This window comes from Lithobates pipiens, unplaced genomic scaffold (genome assembly GCF_037356315.1).
Source record: "Lithobates pipiens isolate NorthernLeopardFrog02 unplaced genomic scaffold, aLitPip1_a1.2 Scaffold_10, whole genome shotgun sequence".
In the NCBI taxonomy this organism is placed as follows: domain Eukaryota; kingdom Metazoa; phylum Chordata; class Amphibia; order Anura; family Ranidae; genus Lithobates; species Lithobates pipiens.
In genome coordinates this window covers 142,642,965-142,664,601 of record NW_027507686.1, presented here as the reverse complement: position 1 = coordinate 142,664,601, position 21,637 = coordinate 142,642,965, and the positions used below count along the sequence as shown (strand labels likewise).

Sequence of the window (21,637 nt, the reverse complement as noted above, 5' to 3'; positions counted from 1 at the left end):
GAATGGGTGCCCGTTTTGTTACAACAAACAATAAAACACATACAATGCATATTTATTTGCAAGATTTAAAAAAAAAAAACAGCAAAAAAAACAAAAAAAAAAACATTTTTGTACCCACCACCAGATACTACTCTCCATACTGATTGACATACAAAATGCTCTGTAGTATTTCATGGTTGCTACATACAGGACTCCTGCAAACATTATGAATACAGAGAGCTGTGTCCATCAATAAATGAAGAGAAATTTATTTTTTAAATTTCAGTTCTCAAATTCTACATTAGTCTGCAATCACACATGATCAAATGAGTCACTGCAATTTCAAATGGTTGCAAAATGCAAGGCGCGTTTGCAATGCTATTACTTTCAAAGGCACCCCAATCGCACTGCAATGTTGCCGTGCTGCAATTGTGGCAAACAGCAACGCGGTTGTCCAAAAGAAGCTCATGTCCCTTTTTCTTGTGATTGCAATGTGATTTACCATGTGAAAATCATGGAGCCATTAAATCACTGGGCTGATTTCCAAAAGGAGTTAAAATTCTTCACCCAAGAAATTGTGTGAATATTCACTTTAATTATCCAAACATGTGAAAAGCATGAACAAGTGAACAGAAATTTGCTGTTGATATATCTGCATTAGACTTATAATCAATAGAAAACCACAACACGTCTTTAGTTAAGAAGGTAGTTACTCTGACAAAAACCATCACAAGTATCCAAGGGCCAACTAACTAGAAACGTCTTCCGGTGTCAGTATATGGAGAACTAGAAGTTCATATTGGTTCCACTGAGAAAGTATACAAATGCTTAAATTTAGGTTTTCAAGATACTATTTATTTTTTGCTTAATAAGTAGAAAAATCATGTTTAATTTTTGGCTTTAAATAATCTGAGGTTTCTCACTTATACTAAATTACCAATACTATCAGCTATTTTAACAAGAAAAATAAATAAAAACAAAACAAAACAAAACAAAAAACACAAATTTCTAAATAGGATTGAACATTTTGTATTTGAGGACTGGAGATAAATAAAACCGTTTTTAGGTTCAAGAATCTGACAATGCCATTAAAAACTGCTGGAAGTAAATGTTTGCAAGAACAAATGCATAACCAATTCATAAAAATATGAAACCCGCTGAGCAGAAATGTACTTTTATTTGTATTTAAAAAGGTCCATTAAAAGTAAATTGATGTAACAATAAAAGTATCAAACAGAACAAGAACTATCTTACAACAAAATGAACTACAAACATATCTGTCTGGACATACTGTAAGCAGGTGATGTGTATGAAGCCTAGTACAGTTGACAGTATCCCATGGTAATAGTGAGAATGAAAAACAGTCACATTACAACAGACCTAAGAATAATGTAAACACGCACATAGTTATGTACAGCTATAAAATACATTATATTATTGGTTAATAAACTAACCTTGTAAATGACTACAAGCACCCTACACAAGACATTTCGTAATAAATACCAGTCTAGTGGATGGGTATTCCAAATCTCTAGAGCTACAGCTGCTGCTGACAATGCTTTTCCTTTGCTGTTCACTGGGATTCTAAACACACTACAGAACATAGCACGAACATAGTGTCTGGTGGGTAGAATCACAAAGCGCAGGATTGTCAGATTGTAGGTGTAAAATTCTTCAGCCACCATAGCTCTGCAAGAAAGCAAACATGTGAGCCACCACCCACCAGACTGGTAGATATGAACTATTCTTCCGGGTGTTTATAGTTGTTTTTGCCTACAGACAGGGTCATTTTAAATTGGAGTAAAAATTACTAATGGCATGGTAAGAAAAATGCTAAATCTTCTCTTTAAAGAATAGGAGTTCTTTATACAACAAAGTTGTTGTTTTCAAGAGCGCTACCTTACCTTTCACTACCAAAAGTTTATAATTATATTCAGCTGACATTTGTTTTCCTTGCAAAAGATGTCGCACATACTCTCCAGCTTACTGCTTTACCACCGACACATAGCTAGGAATGCCAACTGCAAAATCTTAAAATTCTACTGAAGCCTTTAGTTTAAATCAGCTAAATAAATTCCAGGTACATCAAAAAAATTTAAAATGTCAGTGTATTAGGCTGTCTATAGACGGACCATTTTATTTTATTCTTTCATCAGCCAGCGGATTGATAAAAAAAAAAAAAAAAAAAAAAATACAAACAGATTCCCCTATCCACACAAGTGAGGTGGATGGCAGAAATCTTCCTTCTGTGCTTTTATATTCTGACAGCAGGGACTCCTCCACTGTCAGAAACACAGATTAGCGCTACAGCAGCTGAACAAATTAAAGTTTGCCAACATTCCCACTGGACAATTCCCGTTACACCATCCGAAGTTTGACTTCTATCGAGCGAGAATCCATAGATGGATCGAAATTTTTTCCGTCCCTGCAGAACTAGCAACATTTTGATACATCTATGGCCAGCTTTACAGTTGGCTTTATCTCTAAAGCAGCTTCAACCATTATTGCAGAGGTCTGATGTGAACTCTGTTGAATCAGAACCAAGGCTCTTCATTCAGTTTAGAGTGTGAGCTTTGTTGATTGGATAGCAATAGGTTTGATTCTGTAAGGGGGCAATACAGTCACACTATGCAGACCTCTGCAGTAATATTGTTGCTTCCACGGAGAACAAGGGTCCGTCTCTTCTGGTGCTGGTGACAGGCTTTTAGAAAGAAAAATTAACTGTAAGGCTATGAACCCCTTTCATTATTATGCATCTGTAATGTATTTAGCTTATTGGTTAAATAAACAAAGGTTTCTTTGGAATTCTAACAAATGTACCATGGGCGTATTTGTCAAAGGTAAACATAAACCTTTCTGAAGCAGATTAGCTAAAAACAGTGACCTGGTAAGAAAATAACTGCAGAAAGCCTACTATGTTCAATATCATTCAAAAACAATTACCCTCACACTGACTGTTTGAAGGATAAGTTTGGGCAGTGCAGTTGTATACCATGGCAATGCCTCTGTCAGGGTTCAATTAAATCGATTTAGATTAGAAGCTCAGACCAGATCCAGGCTAAACACAGGCAAAAACTGAAGAGAGAAAGGCACTAGCCCCTATTTATTGATCCAGTAACATGCAACCATTTCCATGCTGCAAAATAGCCAGAGAAAATAAAACAGCATAGGCTTCATTTAACTTATTTATTTTCAGTACTTTGTGCCATATGCTCCATTTCATTAAAGTTTAATTTTAAAAAATGTCCCTGAAAAAGCTACTTTGTACAATACTGTATATGAATTAATTATTTTTTGCTTACACTTAGGATGTTGTCACAAAAAAAAAAAAAAAAAAAAAAAAAAAAAAAAAGGATTAAGTGAAAATGATGAACTGTAATTGCAGTCTTTTATTTAAAAAAAAACATTCAACATCTTCACAGTAAATATTCCAAGAGTTTCTGTTTTCATGTCTCAATGTTCCTTTTTGGCAGTAACGTGTCTTACACAAGACCCGATTAATGAGAAACTGAAAATATTGTCCATTAATCCACTACTACCTTCAGATATTGCAAGAAAAATGTCACTGGACATGCGGTCTTGGTTTAAGAATTAATTTCCCCGTCTGCAAAGACAAAACAAAAATAAAATATTAGTACAAGTGTGAAATGTGTTAAAGTGGTTTTAAAGCCTCATTCTATGCATTAAAGTGTTACTAAACCTACAACAGTAAAATCAGTCTGTATGTGCAGTAAAGCATGCTTGTGTTAAGGGGTTAATCTTCCACATTGTATAAAAAGGCGGTTTGATCCTGTCTTCTCTGATCCTGCTCTTCTTTTACTGTCCCCAATCCATCTGCTGATAGAACAGGGCCTTGGAGGGCACTCTGCACATGCTTAGTTTGGTTTGTATTGCTACAGTTTTTTTTTTCTTTGGCCCCGTGCTGATCATGCACCCTCCCAATCAGCACTGTCCAGACAGACAGGGTCAGGGGTCACGCAGCCTCATAGAAGAGAATGAAAACTGCTCCTACAAGCTTTAACCAGTGCTTTGCTGGACACTGATAGAAGTCATAAGACTGCTATATACTGCTGAGGAGAAAAGGTATCTAGTTTAGATTTATTAGAATAATTGCACTTCCATGTTCTGTGTACTGTGAGAGACCAGATATAGTGAATGCATGGTCCTGGGTTGAGTAACACTTTAAAGCGGTGGTCCAGCTGAAATTTTTTTTTTTTTTAAAGTCAGCAGCTACAAACACTGTAGCTGCTGACTTTTAATAAGCACACTTACCTGTCCAGGGTGCCTGCGATGTTGGCCGCCCGAGGCCGATCTGTCCATCAGATCGGGTCCCGGCACCGCCATCCAAACTAAGGGAAACAGGCAATAGAGCCTTGGGGCTTCACTGGCCGTTTCCTACTGTGCATTTTTAGGAGCATTTTTATGCAATTTTTTTTAGGGTGGATCTCCGCTTTAAAAAAGGTAAAAAAATTGGATAGATTGATTGACATACAAAGCAATAACAATGTACATAAATATATACATCGTGACCATCCAGATCCATTAGCCACCCACCAACCGGGGTTTATTACCTGTGCTCAGAAAGACAGCCTAGTGCAGGCTGCACTCAAGAGGCTGGCCAGAAGAGGCCTAGGACTGAAGCTGGGGCCAATCTAGCTGGTTGGGAGAGAAAAACAGGGGGAAGAAGTAAGGGGTTGAGGGGGAAAAAAAAGGGGGAAGAAAGGGAAAGAAAGAAAGGTGTGGGGAAGGAGAAAGGTAAATGTGGGGGGGGGGGGGGGGGTTTGTGTAGAGGTGGAGCCGAGCCACACGGTCTTTATCAATGGAAGTTGTTTGATTTCTGTGGTGCTTTCAACTCCTCCATATAAAAAATAGTAACACAGAGGGGTTCTCACATCACCCACTTGTATACAAGATATAGCTGAGAACAGCTGAAGGATCTGAGCTGTTCTAGCTTTCATTTTCTAAGCATAACTGAACAAGCGAAAGATGGAAGGCAGATAGTTGACTGGTTGAAAGACAGATTCTGGCTGCTCCAGTTTTCATCAATTCCCCTCTTTGTATTTTAATAACTGTATGCTGTTAATCAGTTGTCGTCCAGCCGCTGCAGTTACACTATGGCAGGTTGGCTCGGCTGCGCAAATCGCCGTAGTTGTAAGTCAGTCGCACTGCCCCCGTGGAGATGGGATTTGCTACAGAACTGTTCCATCTACAGGACCAGGCAAATAATTTCTGACCTGGACCTGCTGATAGGTTCTGTTGAATAAAATGCCTCCTCTGCCTGTGTAATGTAAACACAGGCAGTGGAAATTATGTAATCTCCCCTTGTGGAACCCTTTTCAGTTCCAGCATGAGAGAAGACATCAACACCAACACTACACTAACACCAGTACATGAAGGCACACTTTAAACCCAGATCGCCCTCCGTTAACCCCTTCACTCCCTGTCACAGTGCCACCAATTGCAGTTTTCACATTTTTCACTGATCACTGTATTGGTGTCACTTGTGACACTAAACAGCGTTAGGGCAGTTAGTGGTAGGCCCAGGTAGGTTTAGCGTACCCCCCATATAGATTGCCAATAGCATTAACACACATGCACATACCATAAACCTCCCTTACTAGAGCAGTGTTGAACGGATCAATATCTTTCATCTGATCTATGCTAGAGTCACGAATAGTATAGTGTTCCCAAAAACATAGCGTTAACAGGATCAGCCCACAAGCCCCTGCCAGCACCTGCGTATAGCCCCTCTGCCCTGCCCAGCCCACCCAAGTGCAGTATCAATAGATCACTGTCACTTACAAAACAAACAGAGCAAAAAAAACTGCAGCGTTAGCAGAGTCATTTAACTGATCCCTGCTGGCACTAACAGTCAACTTTTTTGTAGCAATTCACGCAGTTGCTGACAACCAGGTGCTCTTTTACCTATAAATTTAGTGAGCAAAATATCCAAAACAGAGGTATACTAGCGAAGAGGCCTACACGTTGCTGAGCATAACAGATGAGAGCGAAGGGAAAGCCTCACCGTCAGGCTCAGTATACAAACCCGGAGAGCAGCGTCAACCTGAGAGATAGCTCTGACGGCGGGGTAGTAGTCCCTGCTAAGGTCAGGGGTACCCGACCCCATTCTTCTGTTGCTAAGGTGCAAAAACCACATGGTTCTCGTATGGAGCAGAGAGACAGTACTAGTGCTGCTTAACCTTCTGGTGAACTGGCAAGCACTAGCGGCCTAGTACGTCCTAGTCATAGACAAACCAGCACTGCAGTAAAACTTGGTGACGTGGCGAGTCCCATAAGTGCATTTCAAGCTGGTGCGGTGGCTAGCACAGGTAGTGCCCCACAGCCACCAAGAAATCAAAGAGAAGCCCGTAGAGCCCATAATGCACTTACTGATGCGTTTACAAATCCTAATTGGCAACCCACCACTTCTGCAGCGCCTGTACTTCCCCCCCCCCCATTCACTGGCCAACCCAGAAATCAAGTGGAAACAACGGATTTTAGTACCCTTAACTTTTACATGCCTTTTTTCACGGAAGATCTGTACAGATCTATTGTGGACCAACGAAATGTATACGCTGCTCAATTTATTGCCACAAATCTAAATTTGACCTTTGCCAGAGAACTTGCCTGGAAACCAATAACGGTTCCCGAATTTATCCCTCCTCATTGGCATTACTAAAAAAGGTTAAGTTGCAGTCCACTGACCTAATTCACCATATGCCCTCGTTTTCTGCTTCCATGACCAGGAATCAATACAAGAAAATCTTGTGGTTCATGCATTTTAATGACAATGAGCTCAGTCATCCTCGGGGTGACCCTGAATATGATTGGCTCAACAAAATTCAGCCCCTCGTAAACCACTTCAACCAATAATTTGCAGCCTTGTCTGTTCCAGATCAAGTTGTTTGCGTTGATAAGTCCCTTATTACGTTTTCTGCCAGGTATGGGGTCAAGATGTATAAGCTCTGTGACAGAGCGACAGGCTATACATATAGTTTTCTGGTTTAAGAGGGAAAAGATAGCAGCATGGAGCCCCATAACTGCCTAGACTACATAGGGAGCAATGGTGAGCTTGTTTGGGACTTGGTGTCACCCTTATTCAGAAAGGGGTACCACTTGTATGTGGACAACTATTACAAAAGCATGCCACTTTAGTCACCTTTTTGATTCTGGAATTGGTGCATGTGGAACAGTGCGATCTAATCGCTGGGTCTCCCCCCCCCCCCCACGGCTTGTAGAATCCTGACGGGGGAGAGAGCTTGCTTGAAGTGTAATAAATTGCTTACAATGAAGTGGAGGGACACACAGAATGTTTTTGTTCTGTCCTCCATTCATGCAGATACGACAGTCCAAATTACACCAACTGGTGTTGTTGAGAAGCCCATCTGTGCCCACGAATGCAACCTTAACATGGGAGGGGTGGACTTCAACGTTCAGACGATAGTGCCATACTTAACTGCCCATAAGGCCAGACGCTGGTATAAAAAAAGTGTGTCTGTATACTTATTCCAATTGATTCTGCTAAATGCTTATGTCCTATACAAAGCAACAGAACGAACTGGAGCCTTCCTAAAATTCCAGGAAGAGATCATCACAGCCTATCCAGACGGTAGGCTGTGGCCCAACTTCCCAATGCAAATGCAGTGAGCTGGCTGCATGAGAGGCATTTTCCGGATGTCCTCCATGGTACCTCTGCTCAAATGAGATGTCGTGTCTGTAGAAAATGCAAATATAGAATATAGACATGACACCTGCTTTTATTGTCCCTCCTGTCCTGACCAACCTGGTCTCTGCATCGGTGACTGTTTCCGTCGCTACCATACACTAGTTGTTTATTAGAATAGGGTACAACACGGCACAGTCCTAGGGCACACTATCACACAAGGTCTCAAAAGATGTTAGATGGCAATCGCATTTTGAGACCCCAAGCTAGAACATTTATAGTTACAATAAAAGTGTAAAAAAATAAAAAAAATAAAGCCAAAATAGTTGTCATTTTATTGCTCTTCTCGGTTTTACTGTATTTTATGCTTGACTCTAATGTTTTATTATTACCGTGTTATCGTGTTTGCTCTGCAGGTATGTCCTACTGTTATACTGTAATGTTAGTGTGTTTTATTGTTAACCATTATTTGCTTTGCAGGTAAGCCATTCAGCTGCAGCATGGGTTTATTTATTTTGACAGCAACAGGGTTTGCCCTCACAAAACGTAAATCTGTGTCTCCAGAGCTGTAGGAGGTGGTTTCACCCCCAGTTAAATATGGCAGTTCTCTTCTCACCCACGTGAATGGGAATTCCCTTTGTAGCACAAGTTCATTTTTTTCTACTCCTATATTTAATATTTCTGTTTTTATGGGGTTTATTTTAAAATGTGAGAATTCACCGTATTTTTTTATTCTTTACTTACGTTTGGCAATGTCACCCTTAGGTTGGTTACGTACATCAGGATATCGTCCGTGTATGCCGCAATTTTATGTTTCTCTTCCCCCACTCTGTGGAAAAAGAACGCCCTTGGGGGGGGGGGGGGATTTTGAGGGTGGGGGTAAGGGATAGATAACAACAGTATATATAAAAGTAAACTATTTAATTCCGCTTCCCCCACTCTCGCCTACCGCCACACACGCTTGACACCATCTGAACCAAGTAAGTTTATCTTGGTTCCAGTAATCCATGTCTTAGTCTGCTTGTCTTCAGCAAACTGTTTGTGGGCTTTCTTGTGCATCATCTGCAGAAGAGACTTCCTGCTGGGATGAAAGCCATGCAGACCAATTTGATGCAGTGCATATGGTCTGAGCACTGATAGTCTGACCCCTTATGTCTATTTCCCAAAGAAAACTTCTGGATATGATGCCATGGACTCATCTTCTTTGGTCAACCATGGTGAGGTCTGTTCTGACTAGAACCTGTCCTTTTAAACCGCTGTATGGTTTTGGCCACCGTGCTGCAGCTCAGTTTCAGGGTCTTGGAAATCTTATAGCCTAGGCCACCATGTAGAGCAACAATTTTTCCCACAAATAGAGCTTTCTTTTGGGTGATATTTGATGACCTCTGTGGTTTTTATTTTTTGCGCTATAAAAACAAAAAATGTTCGGAAAAAAAGCAATATTTTTTACTTTTTGCTATAATAAATATCCCCCAAAAATATTTTTAAAAAAATAACATTTTTTTCCCCTCAGTTTAGGCCGATATGTATTCTTCTACATTTTTTTTTTTTTTTTAACCAAAAATATCGCAATAAGCGTATATTGATTGGTTTGCGCAAAAGTTATAGCATCTACAAAATAGGGGATAGTTTTATGGCATTTTTATTATTATTTTATTTTTTATTAGTAATGGTGTCGTTCTGCGATCTTTATCGTGACTGGGACATTATGGCACTATTTTGGGACCATTGTCCCAAAATGACACTATTTTGGGACCATTGTCATTTATACAGCGATAAAATTTACTGATTACTGTGTAAATGACACTGGCAGGGAAGGGGTTAAACACGAGGGGGCTTCCACTCACAAGACAGGGATCACTGCTCTCGATGACAGGGAGCAGTGATGGCTGTCATGTCACAAGGCAGAACGGGGAAATACCTTGTTAACATCTCTCTGCTCTAAGGCTCCACGACGCAATCGCCGGGAGACCGGCAGACAGAGTTTGTGGGTCCTGCAGGCATGGTCATGCTGTACGTGGCGGGCGAGCACACGCCCTCTAGCCACATCAATTAATGGGGACGCACAGGTATACCCATTTGCCCACCGCTGCCCTTGTGCCGACGTATTTCGGCGTGCAGTGGTCGGCAAGTGGTTAAAATCGTGATCCTCCCAAAAATAATATATAAAATTCCAAATGCTACCAATATCCATACCACAGAGTTTTTTTTCAGAATAATAAAAACAATGGATGATAAAATATATTTGGCAAAATAAAAAGCCGAGAGTAATATTTGCACTAATCACTAGGAAAAAAAAAAAAAAAAACATGGAGGTCTAACAGCACCAGATAGAAATAGATATTAGTCAGCAATTATTTCACGAATGGTAGAATGGGTTAATGAAAAAAGCAAAAAAATAAATAAATAAAATGGATTAGGATTTAAAATACGTTAAGCAGCACAACATTGCCCAAAAATATCTGGGTACCACATGCACAGAACATTAGATTTGGAGGCACATGACTTGACTATAAATGTATTTAAAACCTGGGATGCATTACAAAAAAAAATGGGTATATAATTGACAATTAATTGCACTCACTAGAAAGAATTTCTTTGGCCCAGGGAAGGAGACGCTTTTTGGTGCAAGATTGGGGAATTCACAAATAAGGGCTATCACTACACATGGGAAGAGGAGATCACTATCGGAAACAAACTAGTGGAAGATAAGCCAATGGGAATACTTTAAATTAAAGCACTTGATAAATACATTACCTCAACCAATTAGAGATGAAAAGAACCTAAATCCATTAGAAAAACTCTGTGGTATACAAACTCCATTGAAACATGGTATATCTAAAGTATATGGAATATTGACAGATTTGGAAGGACAAGAGATGCCCCTCTATATAGTGAAAAGGGAAAAAGAAATAGGTATGAAACTAGAAGATCAACAAGTTGAGAGAATGATAGGGGCGTTATATAATTACGCAACAGACAAACACAATAGAAATGAATTATAAGCTCTTGGTAAGATGGTACTTGACACCGGATAAATTTTACAAATACCAACTGGACAAATCCCCACAGTGCTGGAAGGAATGTAAACAGGAGGGCCACAATGACAAACATCTGGTGGGAATGCCCAAAAATTAAGAATATTGGCAGGAAATCCTGGAATATATAGAAGAGATAACTGGAGAAAAGATAATCAACAGCCTGCAGACGTGTTAATTCTACGATTCAAAAGCTCCAAATAAGCAATACGGAGAAACATTAACTCCAATACTGTTGAATGCTGCAAAAGGACTAATTTCAAAGAAGTGGTTAAGCATAGAAAAACCTGACAAAAGGGAATGGTTCAAGCGAATAGAATACTACAGTAAAATTGAATACTTGTGCAGCAAAGAAAAAGAGCAATCAGAAAAATACAACAGTATTTGGGGAAGATGGAGAATTTTTAAAACTTTGGAGAAAAAAAAATGACGGAGGACAGCAGGGCTGTAGTAGACCCGGAAATAAGAAAGAGGGTCAAGAACAAACCAATCAGGGTTGGGAGGGAGAGAAGTTAGTGGGAGGAAGGACAAACATGAGTAGGGAAAGAATAGAACCGTTAAAAGATAGATATAGCGGGTAATGTTAGTGATTAAGATTTTGATACTAAAGTTTTGAGAAAAAAAAAAAAAAAATTGGACAATAGAAGAAACCGAATGATAAAGTCCTGGGAAAATACAACAATGATGTGAAACCGAGAAGAATACAGTAAGAGCCCGTTCACACAGGGGCAACTCAGGATCCGACTTCAGGTCGCCCCTAGTCGCGCTACATGTAAAAATCAATGTAAGTGAATGAGAGCCGTCTTAATGCATACTACTGAAGTCGCTCCGACTTCAGAAAAGGTTCCTGTACTACTTCTATCCGACTTCTAGGCGACTGGTACCCATTGATTTCAATGGAAGTCGCCTCCAAGTCTGATCTCCGTCTATATTGAGGCGACTCTCACAGAATAATCAGCTCTAGAGAGGGAAGTCCATGCCAAATTTATTAAAAAAATCCGGCGTGGGTTCCCCCTCCGGGAGCATACCAGGCCCTTAGGTCTGGTATGGATTTTAAGGGGAACCCGCCTACACCGAAAAAAATGGCGTTCCCCCCCCCCAGGGTCCATACTAGACCCTTATCTGAGCACGAAGCCTGGCCGGTCAGGAGCACCCCCCCCCTGGACCGTACCAGGCCACGTGCCCTCAACATGGGGTGTTGGTGCTTTGGGGAAGGGGGGGCACCCTGCGGCCCCCCCACCCCAAAGCACCTTGTCCCCATGTTGATGAGGACAAGGGCCTCTTCCCGACAACCCTGGACGTTGGTTGTTGGGGTCTGCGGGCGGGGGGGGCTTATTGGAATCTGGGAGCCCTCTTTAATAAGGGGGCCCCCAGATCCCAGCCCCCCCACCCTATGTGAATGAGTAAGGCCGCGTACACACGGGCGGACTGTTCGTCCAACTTTGTCCGCTGAACAGAGTTTGGGCGGACAGTCCGCTCGTGTGTGGGCTTTCAGCGGACAGTTTCAGCGGACAGTTGGACGGACAAGGTTTTTCGGAAATTCCGTAAAACTGTCCGCTGAAACCTTGTTTCAGCGAACAGTCCGCTCGTGTGTAGGCTTGTTCGTCAAACAAAGTTGCGCGCATGCTCAGAAAGGATTTTCACGCCGAAAGCTATAATGCAGTGTATAGGACGTCGTATTTTTCGTCCCGTCGTACGTGCCGTTCACGTCATCGCGCACGGTTTCAGCAAACTGTTCGTCCGTCGTGTGTGGCCATGTCCGTCCATGCTAAGTTTGAGCGGACTGTTTGCCGAAACTGTTGGACAGACAAAGTTGGGCGAACAGTCCGCGCGTGTGTACGCGGCCTAAGGGGTACATCGTACCCCTACCCATTCACCTGGGGAAAAAGTCTCAATAAAAAAAAACACAACACAAGTTTTAAATGTCATTTATTAATCAGCTCCGGGGGTCTTCTTCCAACGTCGGGGGTCTTCTGACGACTTCTTCGCTCTGTTCGGCCTGTTCTCCCACTCTCTGGCATCTCCTTCAAGCTCTTTTACTAGCAAAGGAGCCCGGTCTCCTCTGTCCTCTGTCCTCCTTCCTTCTTCCCTCTTCTCTCTTCTTCCGATGTTGACCCAGCGCTGTCTTCCACTGTACTGGCTTGTGCGACGTGCGCGGCAACTTATATAGGCATAGGGCATGGTCACCAGGTGATGTCACGCGGTGACCCAGTCCCTTTATGACGTCACAGTTCCAGCATGCCCCGGGATGTGACGTCATAAAGGGGCGGGGTCACCATGTGACATCACCCGGTGACCATGCCCTATGCCTCGATAAGTCGCCGCGCACGTCGCACAAGCCAGTACAGCGAAAGACAGTGCCGGGTCAACATCGGAAGAAGAGAGAAGAAGGAAGGAGGACAGAGGACGGAGGAGACCGGGCTCCTCTGCTAGTAAAAGAGCTCCAAGAAGACAGCAGAGGAGCCCGGGAGAAGACGCCGGAGAGCAGGAGAAGAGGCCGAACAGAGCGGAGAAGTCGTCAGAAGACCCACGACGTTGGAAGAAGACACCCGGAGCTGATTAATAAATTACATTTAAAACTTGTGTTGTGTTTTTTTATTGACACTTTTTCCCCAGGTGAATGGGTAGGGGTACGATGTACCCCTTACTTATTCACAAGAGGGTGGGGGGCCGGAATCTGGGGGCCCCCTTATTAAAGAGGGCTCCCGGATTCCAATAAGCCCCCCCGCCCGCAGACCCCAACAACCCACGTCCAGGGTTGTCGGGAAGAGGCCCTTGTCCTCATCAACATGGGGACAAGGTGCTTTGGGGTGGGGGGGCCGCAGCGTGCCCCCTTCCCCAAAGCACCAACCCCCCCCCCCCCCATGTTGAGGGCACCTGGCCTGGTACGGTCCGGGGGGGGCGCTCACTCGCCCCCACCCCCTTCCTGACCGGCCAGGCTTCGTGCTCGGATAAGGGTCTGGTATGGACCCTGGGAGGACCCCACGCCATTTTTTTGGGCGTAGGGGGGGTTCCCCTTAAAAATCCATACCAGACCTAAGGACCTGGTATGCTCCCGGAGGGGGAACTCATGCCGTTTTCTTTACATTTGGCGTGGAGTTCCCCCTTGAGAGCTCATTCTCTGCTTGGCCACGGCCAAAGTCGCCTGGCCTGGGGTGACTTAAAGTGGCGTTGTAAGTCGCCCCAAGTCGTGTTGACAAGTCGCGTCCAAGTTGCCTACAAAAGTCGTGTTGGAAGTCGTGTTGCCCCTGTGTGAACCGGCTCTAAATGAACGTAAAGTTGAATAAGTCTCTCAACAGAGTTTGATGTGGTTAACAATAAATAAACAAACAAACAAAAAAAGCCAGTGGCGGCAACCAGGTGAGGAGTACAACAACAAGTATAAACCTACCTACAGTCAAGCATGGTTGTGGGAGTGTCATAGTCTGGGGCTGCATGAGTGCTGCTGGCACTGGGGAGCTACAGTTTATTGTGGGAACCATGAATGCCAATGTGTACTGTGACATACTGAAGCAGAGCATGATCCCCTCCCTTCAAAGACTAGGCTGCAGGGCAGTATTCCAACATGATAAAGACTCCAAACACACCATCAAGATGGCCACTGCCTTGCTGAAGAAGCTGAGGGTAAAGGTGATGGACTGGCTAGGCATGTCTCCAGACCTAAACCCTATTGAGCATCTGTGGGGCATCCTCAAACGGAAGGTGTAGGAGCGCAATGTCTCCAACATCCACCAGCTCCGTAATGCCGTCATGGAGGAATGGAAGAGGACTCCAGTGGCAACCTGTGAAGCTCTGGTGAACTCCATGCCCAAGAGGGTTAAGGCAGTACTGGCAAATAATGGTGGCCACACAAAATATTGACACTTTGGGCCAAATTTGGACATTTTCACTTAGGGGTGTACACACTTTTGTTGCCAGAGGTTTAGACATTAATGGTTGTGTGTGGAGTCATTTTGAAGGGACAGCAAATTGTCACTGTTATACAAGCTGTAAACTCACTACTTTACATTGTAGCAAAGTGTAATTTCTTCAGTGTTGTCACATGAAAAGATATAAATTAAATATTTACAAAAATTTGGAGGGGTATAATCACTTTTGTGAGATACTGTAGGAAACCAACGGCTGGTAATGGCATTCGTCATGCCACCAGCTTTCACCCAGATAATCTCATCAAATCGATCCCTTTTCGGCCAATATTTACACATCAGGCACAATTGCTCAGATGAGGTTAATTTTAGGAGGGAAGCAGATGAATTGAGGCTCAGACTCCGTGCTTGTGGGTACTCCCAGAAATGCCTTAAGAAGGCTTTCAAAAAAAGCAAACTCCAAAACTATGCAGAAGCTATAGTATGGAACAAGGACTCGCGGGACTGATGATGACCAGTTACGGATCATTACTCGGTTTTCAAACCAACAAGAACGGTTCAAAACATTGTGCAGAAATACTGGCATGTTCCGGCACTGGACCATTAGTGCCAGAAAGCCCAACAATTACTTTCCGCAGAGCTAGGTCTCTGTGCGATAAGTTGGTATCCAGTGAGTTTAAGGGGGGTCCTAAGGACACATGCAAAAGATTGGGCACTTTTAAATGTGGCGATTGCGGCTATTGCCAATACATGGATGTTACTACTCATAAAATCCTTTCAAAGGAGTTATGATTTATTTCTGTATGGGTGGAGCATTAACATTTGGGTTCAGTATGCTCAGCTGTGTTTTTATTGCTTTAGCTTTAAAATGTATGTATATGTTTTTATGCATATTGTGCATCCAGATATACCTCTGATGACATGTATTCAGTTATAGATATAAGCTACAGATTTTGGAACCTGCAAGCCCTTTGTCCCTGAAGAAGATCTGCATTTTGTTTTTTCTTAACGTGTTGGGCGTTCTGTCTGTCTGACAAGTTCAGGGCTTTCTCCAAAGCTGGTTTCTAGGGCTGCAACTAACGATTATTTTCATAATCAATTAGTGGGCCGATTATGGTTTTGATTAATCGGTTAATAACCTTAAAAATTGTGGGTATAATTTAGCTAATATGTAAAGTTAAAAAAAAAAAAAAAAAAAAAGGAAATGTATTCCTAAATATCTATGCAGAGGTAAATATAAATAATCAACTATATGGTTAGAGAGCAAAATCTCTAATCCACTCTGAGAATAACAGACAGAAGAGATATACTATTAGAGGAGATCTATACTGTATATAGTATTAGAGGCTGAATCTGGTAAATATCAGACTCAGATTTTTTCTTTTTTTTTTTTTCTTTAACCAGTTGCCGACCGCCGCACGCCGATGTACGTCGGCAGAATGGCACGGGCAGGCATAAGGACATACATGTACGTCCCTTGCCTCCCGCGGGTCGGGGGCCCGATCGGGCCCCCGCCCGGTGCCTGCGGCGGTCGGTTTTCGTCCGGGAGCGTTCCGGGACGAGGGGGCGGCCATTCATTCATGGCCACCCCCTCGCGATCGCTCCCGACGAATAGAAATCCCCGGTGACATCACTTCCTCTCCTGTAATGTAAACACAGGAGAGGAAGTGATGTATTCTCTCCTCCGTGTCGGTATTTTTCGTTCCGACACGGAGGAGAGCGGATCGGTGAGTTGCACCAACACTCTACACACACAGTAGAACATGCCAGGCACACTCACACCCCCCCTTTACCCCCCGATCACCCCCCCAATTACCCCTGCCCCCCAGTCACAGTGACACCAATGTCATTTTTTTTTTTTTGCATTTGTGACTGTAATAACTGTTAGGGCAGTTAGAGTTAGCCCCCTTTAGTTCTAATGTACCCCCCTAACCCCCCCAATAAAGGTTTAACCCCGTGATCACCCCCCGTCGCCAGTGTCACTAAGGCTGGGTTCACATTGCAGCGGTTTATGAGAACGAATGTGATTCGCACCGCACTGCAGTGCAAATCACATCCGATCTCTGTGCGATTCGAGTTCAGCCATTCGCCGCACCCGCCGCACATTCGCACGGGACCCTTTTTTTGGCCCGCAGCAGAATCGGATCGCATGGGTGTTCACACCATGCGATCCGAGTTTGCAGATCGCACTGCGATATGCGAACTGATCTGGGGGTGTCAGTAACATTTCACTGACACTCCCAGCAGTTCGCATAGGGCAGTGTGAACTGCCGCCGGGAGGCATGCGATGCGGGAACCCGCCGCGGATTCGCGGCGTTTCCGCATCGCTCCAGTGTGAACCCAGCCTAATAAGCGATCATTTTTCTGATCGCCGTATTAGTGTCACAGGTGACGCTAGTTAGGCAGGTAGGTATTTAGGTTCGCCGCAGCTTTTTATAGCGCCAGGGACCCCCATATACTACCGCATAAAGCCCCCTGATTGCCCCCTAGTTAACCCTTTCACCAGTGATCACCATATAACTGTTACAGGTGACGCTGGTTGGTTAGTTATTTTTTTATAGTTTCAGGGCACCCGCCATTTATTACCTAATAAAGGTTTAACCCCCTGATCACCCGGCGGGTGTCATTTGTGACTAATAACTGTTAGGGCAGTTAGGGTTAGCCCCCTTTAGTTCTAAGGTACCCCCCTAACCCCCCCAATAAAGGTTTAACCCTGTGATCACCCCCCGTCGCCAGTGTCACTAAGGCTGGGTTCGCATTGCAGCGGTTTATGAGAACGGATGTGATTCGCACCGCACTGCAGTGCAAATCACATCCGATCTCTGTGCGATTCGAGTTCAGCCATTCGCCGCACCCGCCGCAAATTCGCACGGGACCCTTTTTTTGGCCCGCAGCAGAATCGGATCGCATGGGTGTTCACACCATGCGATCCGAGTTTGCAGATCGCACTGCGATATGCGAACTGATCTGGGGGTGTCAGTAACATTTCACTGACACTCCCAGCAGTTCGCATAGGGCAGTGTGAACTGCCGCCGGGAGGCATGCGATGCGGGAACCCGCCGCGCATTCGTGGCGTTCCCGCATCGCTCCAGTGTGAACCCAGCCTAATAAGCGATCGTTTTTCTGATCGCTGTATTAGTGTCACAGGTGACGCTAGTTAGGCAGGTAGGTATTTAGGTTCGCTGCAGCTTTTTATAGCGCCAGGGACCCCCATATACTACCGCATAAAGCCCCCTAGTTAACCCTTTCACCAGTGATCACCATATAACTGTTACAGGTGACGCTGGTTGGTTAGTTATTTTTTTATAGTTTCAGGGCACCCGCCATTTATTACCTAGTCTCACTAGTGTACCCCTAAATTTAGGGGTGTCTACTTTCCAAAATGGGGTCATTTGGGGGGGGGGGGGTTTGTGCCATCTTGGCATTTTATGGCCTTCAAAACTGTAATAGGTAGTGAGAAGTGAACTCAAAAATTTACGCCCTTAGAAAGCCTGAAGGCGGTGCTTGGTTTTCGGGGCCCCGTACGCGGCTAGGCTCCCAAAAAGTCCCACATATGTGGTATCCCCGTACTCAGGAGAAGCAGCAGAATTTATTTTGGGGTGTCATTTCACATATGCCCATGGCATGCATGAGCAATATATCATTTAGTGACAACTTTGTTAAAAAAAAAAAAAAAAAAAGTTTGTAATTTTCCCGCAACTTGTGGCAAAATATAAAATATTCCATGAACTCAACATGCCTCTCAGCAAATAGCTTGGGGTGTCTACTTTCTAAAATGGGGTCATTTGTGGGGGTTTTGTGCCATCTTGGCATTTTATGGCCTTCAAAACTGTAATAGGTAGTGAGAAGTGAACTCAAAAATTTACGCCCTTAGAAAGCCTGAAGGCGGTGCTTGGTTTTCGGGGCCCCGTACGCGGCTAGGCTCCCAAAAAGTCCCACATATGTGGTATCCCCATACTCAGGAGAAGCAGCAGAATTTATTTTGGGGTGTCATTTCACATACGCCCATAGCATGTGTGAGCAATATATCATTTATTTTTTTTAAATATATATTTAAATATTTACTTTTTTAAAAAAAATTTTTTGTCATTATTCAATCGCTTGAGGCAAAAAAATAAAATATTCAATGGGCTCAACATGCCTCTTATCAATTTCCTTAGGGGGTCTACTTTCCAAAATGGGGTCATTTGGGGGGGTTTTGTACTGCCCTGCCATTTTAGCACCTCAAGAAATGAGATAGGCAGTCGTAAACTAAAAGCTGCGTAAATTCCAGAAAACGTACCTTAGTTTGTAGATGTGACAACTTTTGCGCAAACCAATAAATATACAATTATTGACTTTTTTTTTTTACCAAAGACATGTGGCTGAATATATTTTGGCCTAAATGTATGACTAAAATTGAGTTTATTGGATTTTTCTAATAACAAAAAGTAGAAAATATCTTTTTTTTTCAAAATTTGCGGTCTTTTTACGTTTATATCGCAAAAAATAAAAAATCGCAGAGGCAATCAAATACCATCAAAAGAAAGCTCTATTTGTGGGAAGAAAAGGACGCAAATTTTGTTTGGGTACAATATTGCATGACCGCGCAATTACCAGTTAAAGCAGCGCAGTGCCAAAGTGTAAAAAGACCTCTGGTCATTTACCAGCAAAATGGTCCGGTCTGAAAGTAGTTAAATAAAAAAAGAAAAAACTGTAATATATTATATGCTGGCCATACAAAAACAATGTCTTCCTTCAAAAAAAATTTATTTTAAGAACGTTAGTTCGATCTTCTCATCGTTGGTGGGGTCAAATAGTCATTTGTTTTCAACCACAGTGACAGCAAAATTTAGAAATAGAAAACTGCTTGATCAAAGGAATTTTCAGACAGTGTATGTGGTTTTCGTTCAAAAATTACATTCATTTTAAAACAGAATGTTAAAAACAAGTGAAAATTTCAAACAACATTCTTTCATTCAGCGAATGTATAAAGATTTTTCATATGAATATTCTCGTCTGAAAATTGATCCATGTGGCCAACATAAGGCTCGGTACACACATATGCAGTTTGATTTGGTCTGTTTCTACAGTGCTTTTTGCTGTGCGTCAAGTATAGTATAGAATGCCCCAATAGCAAGGTAAAGAAAACCTCTACCTTTAGAACCACTCACTTCCTGCCGGACTACATGTCCCATGATGCATTGCTCCTCACACATTCACAAGTTCTCAGGCACTTACTGACATGTATGGACGGTGTGCTGCACTGATATGTAAACAAATAATGCACTCTGTATGCAGGTCAACTAATTGGCTTCAGCCCTACTGGTTTTAATTTCTGTTTCCAATATACGTGTTTGTTGCTTTTATTCCCGTTTCTATGTTGTGATTGGCATCAATGTGTAATAAATACTTACTCTACAAAACTGTTTGTGGCCCGTTAAAAGTCCCAACCTGAGGAACCTATCTTTTAATCCACAATTTTAAAAGCATGTCATGTTTGGCATCTATGTACTCGGCATAAGATCTTTTATATTTCACCAAACATTTGGGCATTATAGTGCGTTTTTGTGCAGTAAAAAAAAACAAACAAAAAAAAAAAAAAAAAAAGAAGAAGGAGAGAAGTAAAGAAGTGTTTTTCCCCCAAAAAAATTGCGTTCGAGAGAAAAATAAAAATAAATAAATAATAATAATAATAATAATAATAATAATAATAATAATAATAATAAAAAAAAAAAAAAAAAAAAAAAAAAAAAAAAAAATCGCTGTGCAAATACTTTGTGAAAAAATAATGTCAACACTCACCATTTTAATCTAATGTTTGGGGGTTCAAGGCAGCCCTCAAAAATTCCACTCGCCTGCTCGCATTTTGCGAGTGGATTTTGATGGCTGGCAAAGAAGGGCTGCCTGGGGGGGGGGGAGCCTTTTTCCCTGGACAAGGCGGAGGGTTGTATCTGATGGCGTGCAGCGGGGAATACACAGCTATTGAAATGAAAGCGGTTATGTTCCCCCGCGCTTTGATCATCTGGGCAGCAGCTCTCCTCTCTATTCCCCTGCACAGGTAGGTGCCATTGGTGGACACAGCTGCATTGTTGGGCACGGATAAAGTTGTTAATATTTATTTTTTCATTTTGCATAAAACATTTAAGTGTAATTTCATGAGATAATTAATGAGGGCATGTTTAGGGGTGGGGCAACTGGTGGCGAGCAACTCTTGAGGCCTGGCTAGTAGCTCAGGACTTAAAATTTTGAGCCCTGCCCCAAAGTATTTGCTAAGAGGCATGGTGAGAGGCGAAGAAGAAAGATGAAAGGAAGAAGAAGTCCGCCTATTACATCAGTGCTTATAAAAGTGCACCAGTCACCCATCAGTGCCCACAAAGTGCACCAGTCACCCATCAGTGCCCACAAAGTTCACCAGTCACCCATCAGTGCCCACAAAGTGCACCAGTCACCCATCAGTGCCCATCAGTGACTGTCACCCATCGCGCAGCCCATCAGAAAAAACCGTCCAAAATATTCTATTACAAGTGAGGAGGCGTTCAAGATCCTCTCAGTGACTGATGAGAGCAGCGGGGAGTGCTCCTCAGATTCAAATGCCAATTCCGATTGGTTCAAATGCTGAATTTGATTCACAATCAATGGTAGTGGATCGACAAATCACAGGAAGAATGGATCCCTCCTAAAAGGGCATGGCGCTCTGGAAACTCTGGTCTTAACCAGGCAGCCACCAGCAATATACCCCAGGATCAAATTTGCAGGCCCAGTACCAGCGCTGCGGCCAGCAAAAGACCACAAGAAATTCCCAGGCCCAGTACCAGCACTGCCGCAGCATCACGCCCAAATGTCAGCACAGGAACTTCAAATCCCCCAACTACCAGCACTGGCGTGCCATGTCCCCCAAGAACCAGGGCCACTACACATCTTCCAGCTGGTCTTGCCAATCCAACATGGCTGCCTTCCCACTCAGTATCAGCAAGAATTCCCCCTTTCACAGCACAGCCAGGTGTGCAGGCCAAATACTCAAACTTTTACTGAAATTGATTGTTTTTGTTTTTATTTATTTTTGCCCAACACTTTACTGCAACTCATCGTGGACCAGACCAATTTATATG

At 43.0% G+C, this 21,637-nt stretch overlaps 1 protein-coding gene across 1 annotated transcript in view; it reads right to left on the bottom strand.

Moving 5' to 3' along the window:
- Nucleotides 1-1,137: 1,137 nt before the first annotated feature.
- The window catches only part of CNEP1R1 (CTD nuclear envelope phosphatase 1 regulatory subunit 1), a 41,446-nt gene continuing 20,946 nt past the window's right edge, over nucleotides 1,138-21,637 (bottom strand). The window contains exon 6 of the mRNA XM_077458339.1: nucleotides 1,138-3,583. Coding sequence (XP_077314465.1) covers nucleotides 3,542-3,583 — 42 coding nt within the window. The 3' untranslated portion in view covers nucleotides 1,138-3,541. The remainder of the gene's footprint in view (nucleotides 3,584-21,637) is intronic.